Below are 14,454 nucleotides of genomic sequence, written 5' to 3' on the forward strand. Positions count from 1 at the left end.
AATAAAACTGCTTGCGTGTTGTGGAGGAATGAAATGAAATGGAATTAATTTTTTTTAAGATATCATCTACACCAGGCATGGGCAAACTCGATCCTCGAGGGCCGGTGTCCCTGCAGAGTTTTGCTCCAACACTAATCAAACACACCTGAACACCCTAATTAGTGTCTTTAAGATCACTAGAAAGCTACAAGCAGGTGTGTTTGATTAGGGTTGGAGCAAAACTATGCAGGGACACCGGCCCTCCAGGATCGAGTTTGCCCATCCCTGATCTACACCAATAAGTAATCCCATTGTTAAGTTATTGGAAATATTGATGTTTTTAAATGAATGGTACTAGCATACTACAGAGCTAAAGACATTCTTTATTTTATGAATTTTAGGTTTATAATCTTCAAAATAAATGCAGCACAGCACTACAACTCACAATATAGAAATAACTTCAGTCAACAAACGTGTCACCGAGCTACAAGACAACATAACATATCTTACTTGTTGAGCAAGTAAGAGGCATTTTGGGTCAGAATTAAATCCTAAGCCAAGTCAATGTTGATTCAGGGTTTATTACAGCTCAGCAGGCACAGGACGTCAACATGATGTCAGATTGACGTTGTACTCCAACATCATGGGGATGTTGCATTTTGTTTGGAAATGAAAATCAGGTTGATGTCAGCACCCAACATCAGGCCGACGTCAATGTTCAACCTAAAATCAACCAAATGTCAATGTCTAATGATGTTACAGCTAGATGTTGTGTGGATGTTACCACTATGACGTCTATCGGATGTTGAATTTTGGTTGCCATAGCTGACAAATAAATATCAGTATTTGACATCAATATGATGTTGGATTTTGGTCATTTTCCGAAACAACCTAAAATCAACCAATTATAAACATCTAATGATGTTGCGGCTTGACATTGTGTGGACGTTACTGCTGACATCTATCAGACGTTGGATTTTGGTTGCCAAAGCTGTCGAATAAATGTCAGTATTTGACGTCAGTATGACATTGGTTAATGATGTTGGCTCGACGTTGAATTTTGGTCACTTTCCAACACAACTTAAAATCAACCAAATATCAACGTCTAATGATGTTACAGCTTTATAATGTGTAAACGTTACCACTATGACATCTATCAGACGTTGGATTTTGGTTGCCAAAGCTGTCGAATAAATGTCAGTATTTGACGTCAGTATGACATTGGATTATGATGTTGGCTCGACGTTGGATTTTGGTCACTTTCCAACACAACTTAAAATCAACCAAATATCAACGTCTAATGATGTTACAGCTTTATGTTGTGTGAACGTTACCACTATGACATCTATCAGACGTTGGATTTTGGTTGCCCAAGCTGTCGAATAAATGTCAGTTTTTGACGTAAGTATGACATTGGTTAATGATGTTGGCTCGACGTTAAATTTTGGTCACTTTCCAACACAACTTAAAATCAATCAAATATCAACATCTTATGATGTTACAGCTTTATGTTGTGTGAACGTTACCACTATGACGTCTATCAGACGTTGGATTTTGGTTGCCATACCAGTATTGGACATCAATATGACGTTGGTTTAAGATGTTGACTCAACATTGGATTTTGGTCACTGTCCAACACAACCTAAAATGAACAAAATTTTAACATCATTTGACGTCATTATTGGACGTCAAAATAAGGTTGTCATTAGATGCTGGCTAGACATTGAATTTTGGTCACCCGACATCATGACCTAAATCTAACCTAATATTAACGTCTTATGACGTCCTGTGCCTGCTGAGAGGCTTGTATAGTTTTTGCTTGTACACTCTGCTTTTGTGTTTGTGTGGTCCATGCTCTCGAATAAAAAAACTGAGGTGATTGTTTTTCAAAAGGTGCACATTTGCGCCATTTAGGTTTGAATATGCATTCTCTAGCTATTAATATGGACCCTGAAAATGTACATTTTGTAAAGGCACTATTTCAGGTCAATATTTCTCACTTGCTGATACGATATTAATTTTCTTACATGTTTTTTTTAATGAATATGGCATCTTTTGGTTTAATGATGGACACTGTGAAAAGTGATTTGCTGACTTTACCTTAAAAAGTGTGTAAACAGGTTATTTTAAAGTGATTGTTTGATTTTAATTATTAAAAGTGAGTAAACATGTTGCTTTAAAATGATTAAGTTAATCTGTGCATAATTATAAAAAAATCAAGTCAACTTAACATTTATAATTGCTTTACTCCTTTTTTAGGTTTGTTGCTTTGAAACCAAAGTGTTTTCTCGGTTTTTAGTACTGTAACTAATCACTTTTAACAGTGTATGTATGCAAGCTAGTGTCCGTCCTAGTGTTTTAAATAGAAGCTCATGCTATTAGCTTATCGTAGTGTTTCAGGGCAAGACAAAAGCATGATTCTGAAGATGGATTCGCAATGTATTTGCTCAATCTTTAATTTTTTGCAATATTTCTGAAAAAAGAGGTTACATAGTGTACCTTTAACAATCATCATTTATTTTCATCCGCGGCACTGACGGCCAACCAGCATATCATGGCCATTATTAATATCTAAAATAACGACTTGTAGTATACATGTTGTTTTCTTTCTCAATTTCGTTTTTTTTTTAATTATCAACATAAACGAGAGCATTTTCACATTTTACTGTTTCTGTTTATTTTGCATGTTTGCTCCCAACAGATTCTATTGTACATGATCTTTGTCATACGGTGGGTTGTGAAATGGTTTGTATTGAAATGCCTTAACTAAATATTAATAAAAGTTTTTACAGACTCAAGACTGGATTGGGAATGAATGAATAGCAGTTGGTGGAGTGTATCTGACAAAAGTCTTGTCACATATACAAGTTTTAGGAACAACCAATAATAACTTGACTTCTAGTTGATCACTTGGTATCAGAAGTGTCTTATATGAAAGGCAAAGGCCTCTAGATTACGCTTATTTTACCACAATAAAATATGATCCTGTCTTGATTTTGACTGATTTCTTTAGGACAGTAAGGTCTGACTCTGCTTATACAAAAGTCTGGTCACTGAACCTTCAATAATGTCCAGTATAGAATATGTGGTCATGCTGCAGTGGAAACAGAATGAATATTGTGTCTGACTCCATCATGAGCTTGGAGGACTGCATCCATACATCTCTGCAATGACTCAAATCCCTGATTAATAAAGTCATCTGGAATGGCAAAGAAAGCGTTCTTGCAGGACTCCCAGAGTTCATCAAGATTCTTTCCTTCATCTTACCCCAGACGTGCTCAATAATGTTTACTTCTGGTGACTGGGCTGGCCAATCCTGGAGCACCTTGACCATTCTTTGCTTTCAGGAACTTTGATGTGGAGGCTGAAGTATGAGAAGGAGCGCTATCCTGCTGAAGAATTTGCCTCAGTGCTGGGTTATTTTAAACCCAATTTTTAAAATTCCATTTATAGGACCAAATATAACCAAACATATGTATTTGTCCATACTTTGCTAAATTTGGGTTAAAATAACTCAGAATCATATCTGTCGATATGTTTCCTCCTTCAACTTAGTCTCTGTTTCAGAGATCGCCACGGTGGAATGAACCACCAACTATTCCAGCATATGTTTTACGCAGCAAATGCCCTTCCAGCTACAACCCAGTACTGGGAAACACTCATTCACACACACTCGTACACTACGGCCAATTTAGTTCATCCAATTCACCTATAGCGCATGTCTATGGACTGTCGGGGAAACCAGAGCAGTCGAAGGAAACCCACGCCAACACGGGAAGAACATGCTAACTCCATACAGAAACGCCTCCTGGTCCAGCTGGGACCCAAACCAGCGACCTTCTTGCTATGAGGCGACAGTGCTAACCACTGAGCCACTGTATGTTTCCAGCATTATGAAACACTTGTGAATCCTTCAGCACTTCTTCACAGATAACGAACAGTGCAAGATCAATTACAGCTCCTGGAGATGACAAGAGATGCGTTCAGAAAGGCTGATGAGCATTAGATTATTTTTGAGGAAATGAGTGAGTAATCAAGGTTTTCAAGGCACTTTCCGTTCGGTGAGTTTAATTAAAAAATGGCATTGACTGAATAGAAAATGAGAATTGAATTGAATTAAAATATATATTAACCAACATTATTGAGAAAATAACAATAACGTGATGTTGTTCTCAGCTTTTCTTTTCTTTTTTAAAGCTTTTTCTTAACCCTTTAAGGTGCACTCCTTGAAAATATATATATTTTTTGTCCCACATATTCTATTGAATAATATGCTGGCACAACTCTGATAGATAGCAATTAAAATAATGATAACCTATGGATAAAAGGTCAACCAGGTGGTTATGATGCCTGTTAAAGGGTTAAAGAGCCCCTATTATGGATTATAAAATGACTTTTTATGGTTCAGGGGTCCATAAATGCAAGGTACAAAAAAAAAACACTTCCATTGTCTTATATGCAGTTATTTTTATCTAATTGTCATCAAAAGGTATATCAAAAGCTTAGTTTCCAGGTTTTAAATGGAGCACTTACCTTGATATTTCTGAGAAAATCAAAATAAGCAGCTCAGCTCTCAGAACATAGTAAACATAGTACTGCACGCACACTATAATCTGCTGTTTTACTCCATAGAACTCCAGACTCTTTTTTGCACAGGGCTATCTAAAGGGTTAATGGTGCCAACTACTGATCAACAGTAAAAATGACACATTTCACCTCTTCCCAACAGGGATAAACACCAACAATCAAGAATGCATGATTATATGCTGTCATGGCTTTGCGATCAAAAAATGTCATTATAATGGAAGTCAATGGGGCAAAAACAGCCACCAACACAACGAAAGGGGAGTCAGTTTGAACAATAAAAGAGGGTCAGTAGTAATACAGTACAGGTATAAACTGGAACCCAAGAAGAAGAACATTATTTTATGCAGTGTTGTATTACGTTGTATTACTCACACAACATGATTTTTCATTACTTTTTAATCTGAACGAGGAATTAAACATCTTAGATCAAAAGTGTCTTGAAGATAAGCGCCACTAGCTGAAGATAAAGGTCAGTCCTGCATACAAAGACAGACACTGAATCAACAAGACTGTGCACACACACACGCACACACACACACACGCACACACACACACACACACACACACACACACACACACACACACACACACACTTGTTTAATGAGAGTTTTAGGCTTGATGCCATCTGTCGGACTCGAGCAGCTGTCAGAAACTGAAATCTGATCTGAGACCAGGACCTGTGAGCCTCTTCTGAGCTTATTCTCATAAGACTCTGAGTGAACCGGTGAATCTTGACCAAATGCTAACTTGACATAAGTGCTGGACGCTCATCTTAAAGTCTGCATAAAATCACAATTTGTAATGTTTATTTTATTTTGGTAACACTTTAGATTTGATGGAGAATGATGGAGAAAAATTCCGAAGCAACAGAGCCAAGAAACATCAACTGTAAGTCAACGGCGTCCTCTGCTGGCCATTTTACTTTACAGCAGACTTTACAGTGTTACGTTATTATGAGCTAACTTTATTAACAAGAACAAGCATGTCAAGTTTCTTTATACAGCAAAAGTAGGGCTGTTTCACATGCTTTCCCTGTTGAAAAATCCAGCTTAAACCAGCCTAGGCTGGTTGGCTGGTTTTGGCCGGTTGACTAGCCTGGTTTTAGAGGGGTTTTGGCCATTTCCAGACTTGTTTCCAGGCATTTCCAGCCTGGCCTTAGCTGGTCAGGCAGGAAAGTGACCAGCTAAATCCAGCTAAAACCAGCTTGACCAGCCTGGTTTAAGCTGGACATAGCTGGTTTTGGCTGGGCTCCCAGCCTGGCTAGGCTGATCAAGCTGGTTTTAGCTGGTCATTTTCCAATCTGACCAGCTAAGACCAGGCTGGAAATGGCCAAAACCTCTCTAAAACCAGGCTAGTCAACCAGCTAAAACCAGCCAACCAACCTAGGCTGGTTTAAGCTGAATTTCTAGTAGGGTTTAGAACAAGGATTAAACAAGAGAGGAAAGAAAAGAAAAAATAAATAGATGAATAAGGGGCGACACAGTGGCGCAGTAGGTAGTGCTGTGACCTCACAGCAAGAAGGTCGCTGGCTCAAGCCTCGGCTGGGTCAGTTGGCATCCCTACAGAAAAAAACAGCTTAAACCAGCCTAGGCTGGTTAGCTGGTTTTGGCTGGTTGACCAGCCTGGTTTTAGAGGGGTTTTGGCCATTTCAAGGCTGGTTTCCAGCCATTTTCCAGCCTGACCAGCTAAAACCAGCTATGTCCAGCTTAAACCAGGCTGGTAAAGCTGGTTTTAGCTGGATTTAGCTGGTCATTTTCCAGCCTGACCAGCTAAGACCAGGCTGGAAATGGCTGGAAACCAGCCTGGAAATGACTAAAACCCCTCTAAAACCAGGCTGGTCAACCAGCTAAAACCAGCCAACCTGCCTAGGCTGGTTTAAGCTGGATTTTTCAGCAGGGATTTCTGTGTGGAGTTAGCATGTTCTCCCTGCGTTCGCGTGGGTTTTCTCCGGGAGTCTTTCCCACAAGTCCAAAGACATGCATAGTGTATGTGTATGAATGAGTGTGTATGGGTGTTTCCCAGTGATGGGTTGTGGCTGGAAGGACATCTGCTGTGTAAAACATATGCTGGATAAGTTGGTGGTTCATTCTGCTCTGGCGACCCCTGATTAATAAAGGGACTAAGCCGAAAAGAAAATGAGTGAATGAATGTTATATGGTGATCGTCTACGTAGTATTTTTGTTGTTGTTGTTGTTGTTGTTGTTGTTGTTGTTGTTGTTGTTTCACATAATTTCAAAATAAAACAAAACAAGTTTGATGGGAAAAAAGTTGACATGGAGTTTGCTGCCTAACCTTGAACCTTAACAGACATATTAGCCGTTGTGTGTGTGTGTGTGCGTGTGTGTGTGTGTGTGTGTGTGTGTGCGTGTGCGGTATTTTTTTAATTAATTTTTTTATTATTTATTATTTTTTCCTTTTTTTATTGCTTGAATAAACAATACAATAACATCAGAACAAAGTCCAAGGGATCACAGACCGATCTTAAACAAAGTCGGACATATTAATCGTGGCTCCTTTAAGTACGCAAGATCTGGCGTCACTTCCGGTCTGATGAGCGCGCCTTCCACCGTCCGAGCTACATGTTTTGTCGCGGTGAATCATAAGGACAGAGTTTTAGATTAATTATGAGAGTTATTAAACCATTATCTGGTAGCCAGTAGATTAGCCATAGTGTTAAATGTGACAGCTTTCAGAGATTGGTGATCGTTGATATGGTCTGGTATGTATGATTGGCTTTATAATTTAGCATAACGCAGAAATATGATATGTTGTAGCATACTTTTAGACATTAATTTATATAACGTATTATCACACACTGTTCATATTGCACACACACAAGTTCATATATACATTTAACAAGTTTTAGAGATTGATTGTACGAGGTTAAAACAGCCGTCGTCTGCAGAATATTGTATATAACGTCATTAGTATGTTTGTGTTTAAAGATGTTATTTGCAGCTTATGTTTTTCATATTTTTAATGTCATAAAAGCGCAAAATGTTTAGGATACACGACTGTGTATATTTAAGTACGATTTGAGCACTCAAAAAATACATTTTATGCTGCTTGTTCAAACTACTTACTTAAAACGAGCTAAATCAACACAATTCTTGAGATTTTTGTGGACAGCTTAATTGTTTTATGTTCAGTCCACTTAAATTTGTAAAAAAAACAATTAAGTTAACTCAAATTTGTGTTGGGACAACATTAAGGAATTGTGTGGAAGCCAACACTGGTTTTTGGTACTATTTCAAGTGACAAGTTAGTTGTAAAGGCCAAAATATCATCACCGTTTAAAATAATCTTTCTCATTTATGATATTTGCTCTTTAACTTTTGTGATTTGCATGCTTTTGTGTTATTTTTAATAAATGTTTAGAGCCTTGAAAGCAAGTGTTTGCTAATGTATTTTCGAAGGCATGTTTGTATTGCCTGATGATATGGCCAAAATGATCAAGATGGAGATAAAATGTATATAAATGTAATGTAATTGTAGTTAATATTTAAAATTATCACAAGGAGTCTTCATTTCTTTCAAGTTTTGGGTTTAAATGCTGATTTTATTCCTGAGCAAGGAAAAACTATACAGCTTATTGTTCGTTTAAACTATTTTACTGTCAAAACATGTTAAACGTGAACAAAGTGAACATTTCGATTTGGAAAATGTATTGTTTATTTAATTATTCTACTACTTTTAATTCATTTGTTTGCGGCTTTTACATTAATGCATCTTGATTTTGATAATAGCTTCTTTTCAAATGTGCGTAATTATTAGTAAGTTGCAATTATTTTACAGGTAAAATTACCTAAAAATGAGATGTAACTCTTACTGAAAAATAATAATTGTTCACTTGATAAATTACATATTTACAAGATGTCCAGTTCTCATAGACTTTTTTTTTTTATCATGGAATTTTTATTCTTTCAAATAGCGTTTTACATTTTACAACAACCCACAAAACAATCCCCAAATAAAACAATCAACATCTATAAAAAAAGATAAAATTTAAAAATGAATAAAATAATAATAAAATAAATACAAATACAGAAAAAAATTACAAACTATACATTCATACAGACCAAATCTTTGTGCCACAATGAAGTAGAGGGGGGTTGTGGGGGAGGTCCAAGACAAACAGTATTCTGCGCCTAGCAAGAAGAGATGCAAAAGCCACAATGCCAGCGTGTCTCCGGTTTAAAGGCTGACACTGAAAGGGAACACCAAAAATAGCAATTAAAGGGCAAACAGCTAATTTGACCACCAGAATATCAGAAACAATTTTAAAGAAAGTAATCCAATAGTTTTGCAACTTGGGACAAAATACAAACATATGACTTTGACATATGATATCATCAAAGGTTAGATGGTGAAAGTTTACATTTATCCCACATATCTGAAACATTGGGATATATTTTAGAAAGTTTGGCCTTTGAGAGATGAGCTCTGTGAATTGTTTTAAATTGTATAAAACTAAGTCTAGCGCATGAAGTGGAGGTGCACACATTGTCTAATACTTTACTCCACTAGTCATCTTCAAACTCTAAGTAAAGTTCCTCTTCCCAGGCCCTGATAGCTTTAATGTAATAAGAGTTGTCCTTTGATAAAATAATTGCATATATCTTAGAAATGATCCCATTCATATGAGCATTCAGTTTAAATATCTCTTCCTATGGAGACGTTGTAGGCAGGGAGGAAAACTCCGAGAGAGACTAAAGAGTAGTGATATTGATTTTGAGACTGAATATCAAAATCATAAAATCAAAAAAATAGATTTTTTGACTATTAAATGCGAATTACATCTTGTTTTTGGCCCAATTTCTCTGTAAAACAAAACCTGCTCAATAATTATGCACATCTGCACAAGCCATTTTTAGCTTTCAATCCGCCTTAAATTATACATCACACATCAATTTTATACAAGATTAATAATAGTTATTATGATTTATACAGTTTGTAATTTCTTGCAATTATGCAATCAGAAACAATGGACTTCCACAGTTATTATTTATTTATTAATCAAATTAAATAATAATTCAAATATGTAGTTGAGTGAATTGTATTTTTTTTTTTTTTTTTTTTGGGGATGATTAGACAAAATGTAATGAAAAATAAATAAATAAATAAATAAATAAAGTAATTAATTAAAATGTAGGGTCATTCCATGTCAAATAAACCAAACTACAGACATTTTTCTAGCTAAAATTTGAGATACTGATGATGCTGAAGTGTTTTTTAAGTAAAACAAATCTGTCATTTTGTAGAAAAAGGTCAAAAAAATATTCACCTGGGAGTTGCAGGCAAAATAGTAGAAAGTAAAAGCTTAACCCTAAAGATTACAACCTAAGAGATTGGTATGTCTGTTCGTAAAATCTTTCTATGCTGAAGTCAACAGCTTTTACTAACAGATCTGCTGGTTTAGGTGATACACATTTTAATAACAGTTAAAAGTACAATGACTGAGTTTCAAGAGTAAATCTGTAAGTAAAAAGTTAAATATTAATCATTTCCACTGTGCTGTTTCTGTCCTGACATAATATGTGTGTTTGTGTGCATATTTAGACTATTTTTTTTAAATTTGTATTCTTTTTTCAGATTGGGACCCAGTTATTCTCTCAGATAGAAGTGCTGCATGGACTTGTACATGATGAACTGTGAGTTATTGGCCACATGCAGTGCGCTGGGTTATCTGGAGGGAGACGTTTACCACAAAGAACCGGACTGCCTTGGTAATGCTTAATCCAATAGGTCAAACCTACCTCACTGCAGAAATTTCAGGAAAACATCTAATGCTTGTGGTCCTCGGTGCATTTTAAATGTAATAATTGTATCTTGCAAAGTTATTTTATAACCTTTACAACATCATAACCTAAGATATTTTTTTTTAAAGTTCTCTGACTGTGTGAGCATTTCAAAGCAATCTAAAGCATTCAGACACAAAAAATTATAATGTTTATTACTCAAAGAAAGATGAATTGTATTTATGTACAGTTGAAGTCAGAATTATTAGCCCCCCTGTATATTTCTGTTTAACAGAAAAAAAATATTTTGATGCATTACTAAACATAATCGTTTCAATAACTCATTTCTAATAACTGATTTCTTTTATCTTTGCCATGATGACAGTAAATAATATTTGACTAGATATTTTTCAAGATACTAGTATTCAACTTAAAGTGACATTTAAAGGCTTAACTAGGTTAATTAGGGTAATTAGGCAAGTCATTGTATAACAGTGGTTTGTTCTCTAGACCAGGGGTCCCCAATCTTTTCAGCCCGTGACCTCCCAAATAACACTGCCAGTGACTCGCGACCCCCAATATCCTCTGAGGTGGTTATAAATACAGAAACCTTGCATGCAATGGCGCACGCACACCAATAAACCCAAGTCGATTCTTTATTTAATTTATTTTAATGTATGTCAGTGCTGTAAATGGGCCAGAAAGTTTAACCTAGTGTTATAAAGTCAATCTGCTGCATCTGACGCTATTGCTGTGTCTTTAATATAATGTAATTACCCCAGGGGTCGCAATCCAATAGAACTAGTAACTATAAGCTACTATAGTAACCATAAACGACTATTTTTTTATTTTGAGTAGGTTATGGCTAAAATATGGTAAATTCTTATGGTTTAATAAAAGTAAATAGATTTTTGGAAATTACCAGGCGACCCCCCCCCTTCATTGTCCAGCAACCCGTCGGGGGGTCCTGACCCCCACTTTGAGAGCCACTGCTCTAGACAACTGTAAATCATTTCGCTTAAGGGGACTATTAATATTAAAGTGGTTTTCAAAAGCCTAAAAGCTGATTTCCTTCTAGCCGAAATAAAATGAATAAGATTTTCTCTAGAATAAAAAATATAATATGAAATACTGTGAAAAATTCCTTGCTGTGATAAACATCATTTGGGGAACATTTAAAAAAGAAGCAAAAAAATACAGGAGGGCGAATCATTTTGACTTGACTGTACATGTATTCATAGCGCAGACCTACTTGTCTACCAAATCTAAACTGAAGCGAACAGCAAATTTTAAAATGCTATCAAAATAAAAACGCAAAACTGTTGGTGTCTTGTGACACTCATAGTTCTGTTATCTTGATTCTAGAGAGCGTGAAGGATTTGATTCGTTACCTGAGACATGAGGATGACGCGAGGGACATCCGGCAGCAGCTGGGAGCTGGACAGATCCTCCAGAATGACCTTTTACCCATTATAACCCAGCACACGCAGGACAAACCGCTCTTCGATGCCTGCATCAGGTGTTTGACCTCGTTACTTTAGTAATTTACATTAATGTATTGACAGCATTTCCACTCACGAATTATTTAAAGTCGGTATGAACCGTAAGCTGCCACCATTTTTTATTTGTATTGTGATGCAGTTCAAAGAGAAATGGAATATTAAATGGGACAACAGTGGGCGTGGCTTGTTTTTCCTACTTCGAGCTGATTGGATGCAGTAAAGTAGGCATTTCTTTCAGAAAGATAGGGGAAAGGGAGAGAGTTATTACAACCTAACAGATTCCTCCTGCTCACCATTTCTGTTTGTTGTCAAAACTGACGGCTGGAGGGGCGTGGTTAAGTATGTTAGCCACACCCAATACCTCAGACAGACCTAATCTGAGAATTTAACTGAAAACAAACAGGAAGTGCATTTTCAGATAGCAATTTAAGGTTACAAAAGCAGTTTTTTTATTTTTATTAATGATCTAATTCTAAACATGAAAGATATTGATGACAGTTTAAAATCATTGGCAGGCTAATGGTGAACCTGACCCAGCCAGCGCTCCTCTGCTTTGGAAAAATTCCCGATGATCCGGCCTTCCGCCATCACTTCCTGCAAGTGACATCATACCTTCAGGCCTATAAGGAGGTAGAATTCACATTTTTACTGGGTTCATGACTATCATGTTTATTACAGATTTATGACAAGTTATTTTGTCTTGGTAATGTCAAGTTGTCATGACGAAGACAAAAATAGGTCATGATGTACAATGGTCCCTCGCTGTAATCTGGTTCTTAGTGCAATATGACATGCTTTTAAAAAAAAAAAAAATTACAGCGCATTGTGCTGTATCATGCATTCTGATTGGCTGTAGATCATTGTCAATCAGTCTCCATGTCACCTGTACAGCACAGAATGCGTTCAGCTTGCAGATTAACATAAATCTTCGATCGCTAGCAGTGTGAGTTTAAAGCATGTCGAAAGAGTTGTAACTGATCTCATCCTCTCCCTTATAGACACCATTGCTTTTGGCTATCTGTCCAATCCAGATCAATGCGTTCAGCACACTCTAAAACCCACAACACACTGATGTTTTTGTTGTGTTTTCATAGGCATTTGCAGATGAGAAGGTCTTTACTGTGCTCAGCGAAACTCTCTACAACCTTCTGCAGCTGGTGAGGATCACATCTGTTCAGATGTGAGAAGGTTTGTGATTTGTTTGGAAAATGTTTTTCTAAATTTGTTGTGTTTTCTGTTTCTTGAGGACTGGGAGCAAAGAGATGAAGAAGATAATTTACTGATTGAGAGAATTTTGCTGCTGGTCAGAAATGTGTTGCATGTTCCCGCCGACCCATATGAGGAAAAGGTGAGGGTTTACGGAATTAAACATGGACAGACGTCTGATGTATCGTTATGCCACATTTCCTTAATATTCATTGACTTCCTGAACTCGCAAACAACTTAAAGGAGTTTCAAATCTTTGGGAGTTGTCAGATTTAAAGTGGGAGTGAAGCAGTCAGTCAAGTTTACACTGTTTTGGAAATTGGTTTCCACTTTAAATGGACCTATTATGCAAAAATCTGTTTTATAAGGGGTTTAACACAGTTTTGTAATGGCAGTGTGGGCATATAACCAGCCTCTCGTGGTCAAAAGTAATTAATTCTATTTTTTATTATTACACTTGATAACAGTCTGCAGAATCTGTTTGATTGACATTCTCCCTTTGTATGTGTCGTCAGGAAAAGGGAATGCCCCGCCCATTAGTGACGATCACTCCCTTGTTAGCATAAACAGCCCTGAGTGAGAAGCAGCCATTCGCCATTAGAGTTTTCGCAGAGAGAATGTTAGTTTTTTAAAAATCTGCCACTATGCTGACACATAGGCATTTATAGCTCCGCCTTCTTTTGAAAAGAGCGCAATCTCATTTAAATTTAAAGCGACAGTCACCAAAACGGCACTATTGGGATAAAAGCCTAAAATGGACACTTTCGAAGAGTTATAAAACATTATTTGTGTGGTATTTTGAGCTGAAACTTAACACACACACACACACACACACACACACACTCTAGGGACATCAGAGGCATTTTGTAAAAGGGGGTATAACAGATCCCCTTTAAGAAACTTGTATTAGAAAATGATGTTTTGAACGTGCATTAACAAGGTTGCAATGAATATCGTCAATTCTGCTAATATGGCAGTAAAAAAATCTGATTTTTTTTTGTGCAGAATGTGGACGATGATGCCAGTGTTCATGATAAGCTGCTGTGGGCGGTTCACATTAGTGGACTGGATGATCTGCTGAAGTTCCTGGCGTGTGCTCAGAGCGAACAACAGTGGAGTTTCCACATCTTGGAAATCATCTCCCTCATGTTTAGAGATCAGGTGATGATGCACTGTTTACATAAGGGGGTTTATGTTGCACACACGTCTTTGATAATTAAAGTATAGTCAGGGTTCCCATGCTTCTTGAAAATACTTGAATTTCAGACATATGGATTCAAGGCCTGGAAAGTACTTAAAAACAAACACAGGTCCCTGTAAGTGCTTAAATTACGTTTATTTAAAAGTCGTACATTTACGTCTTGTTCAAGAACAACGACAAATAATGCTCATTTTATCAGTATTTCAGAAACCGCATTTGAACATTACTAGTATTGAATTCA

General features: G+C 36.7%; 1 protein-coding gene across 2 annotated transcripts in view; it reads left to right on the top strand.

Annotated features, from left to right (window-relative positions):
- The first annotated feature begins 7,120 nt into the window (after positions 1-7,120).
- timeless (timeless circadian clock) overlaps positions 7,121-14,454 on the top strand; it is a 42,220-nt gene continuing 34,886 nt past the window's right edge. For both annotated transcript variants that reach the window (XM_056468186.1, XM_056468187.1), the window contains exons 1-7: positions 7,121-7,285; positions 10,159-10,292; positions 11,670-11,823; positions 12,322-12,436; positions 12,901-12,963; positions 13,053-13,154; positions 14,018-14,173. In XM_056468186.1, coding sequence (XP_056324161.1) covers positions 10,196-10,292; positions 11,670-11,823; positions 12,322-12,436; positions 12,901-12,963; positions 13,053-13,154; positions 14,018-14,173 — 687 coding nt within the window. In that variant the 5' untranslated portion in view covers positions 7,121-7,285; positions 10,159-10,195. The remainder of the gene's footprint in view (positions 7,286-10,158; positions 10,293-11,669; positions 11,824-12,321; positions 12,437-12,900; positions 12,964-13,052; positions 13,155-14,017; positions 14,174-14,454) is intronic.

This window comes from Danio aesculapii, chromosome 11 (genome assembly GCF_903798145.1).
Source record: "Danio aesculapii chromosome 11, fDanAes4.1, whole genome shotgun sequence".
Classification (NCBI taxonomy): domain Eukaryota; kingdom Metazoa; phylum Chordata; class Actinopteri; order Cypriniformes; family Danionidae; genus Danio; species Danio aesculapii.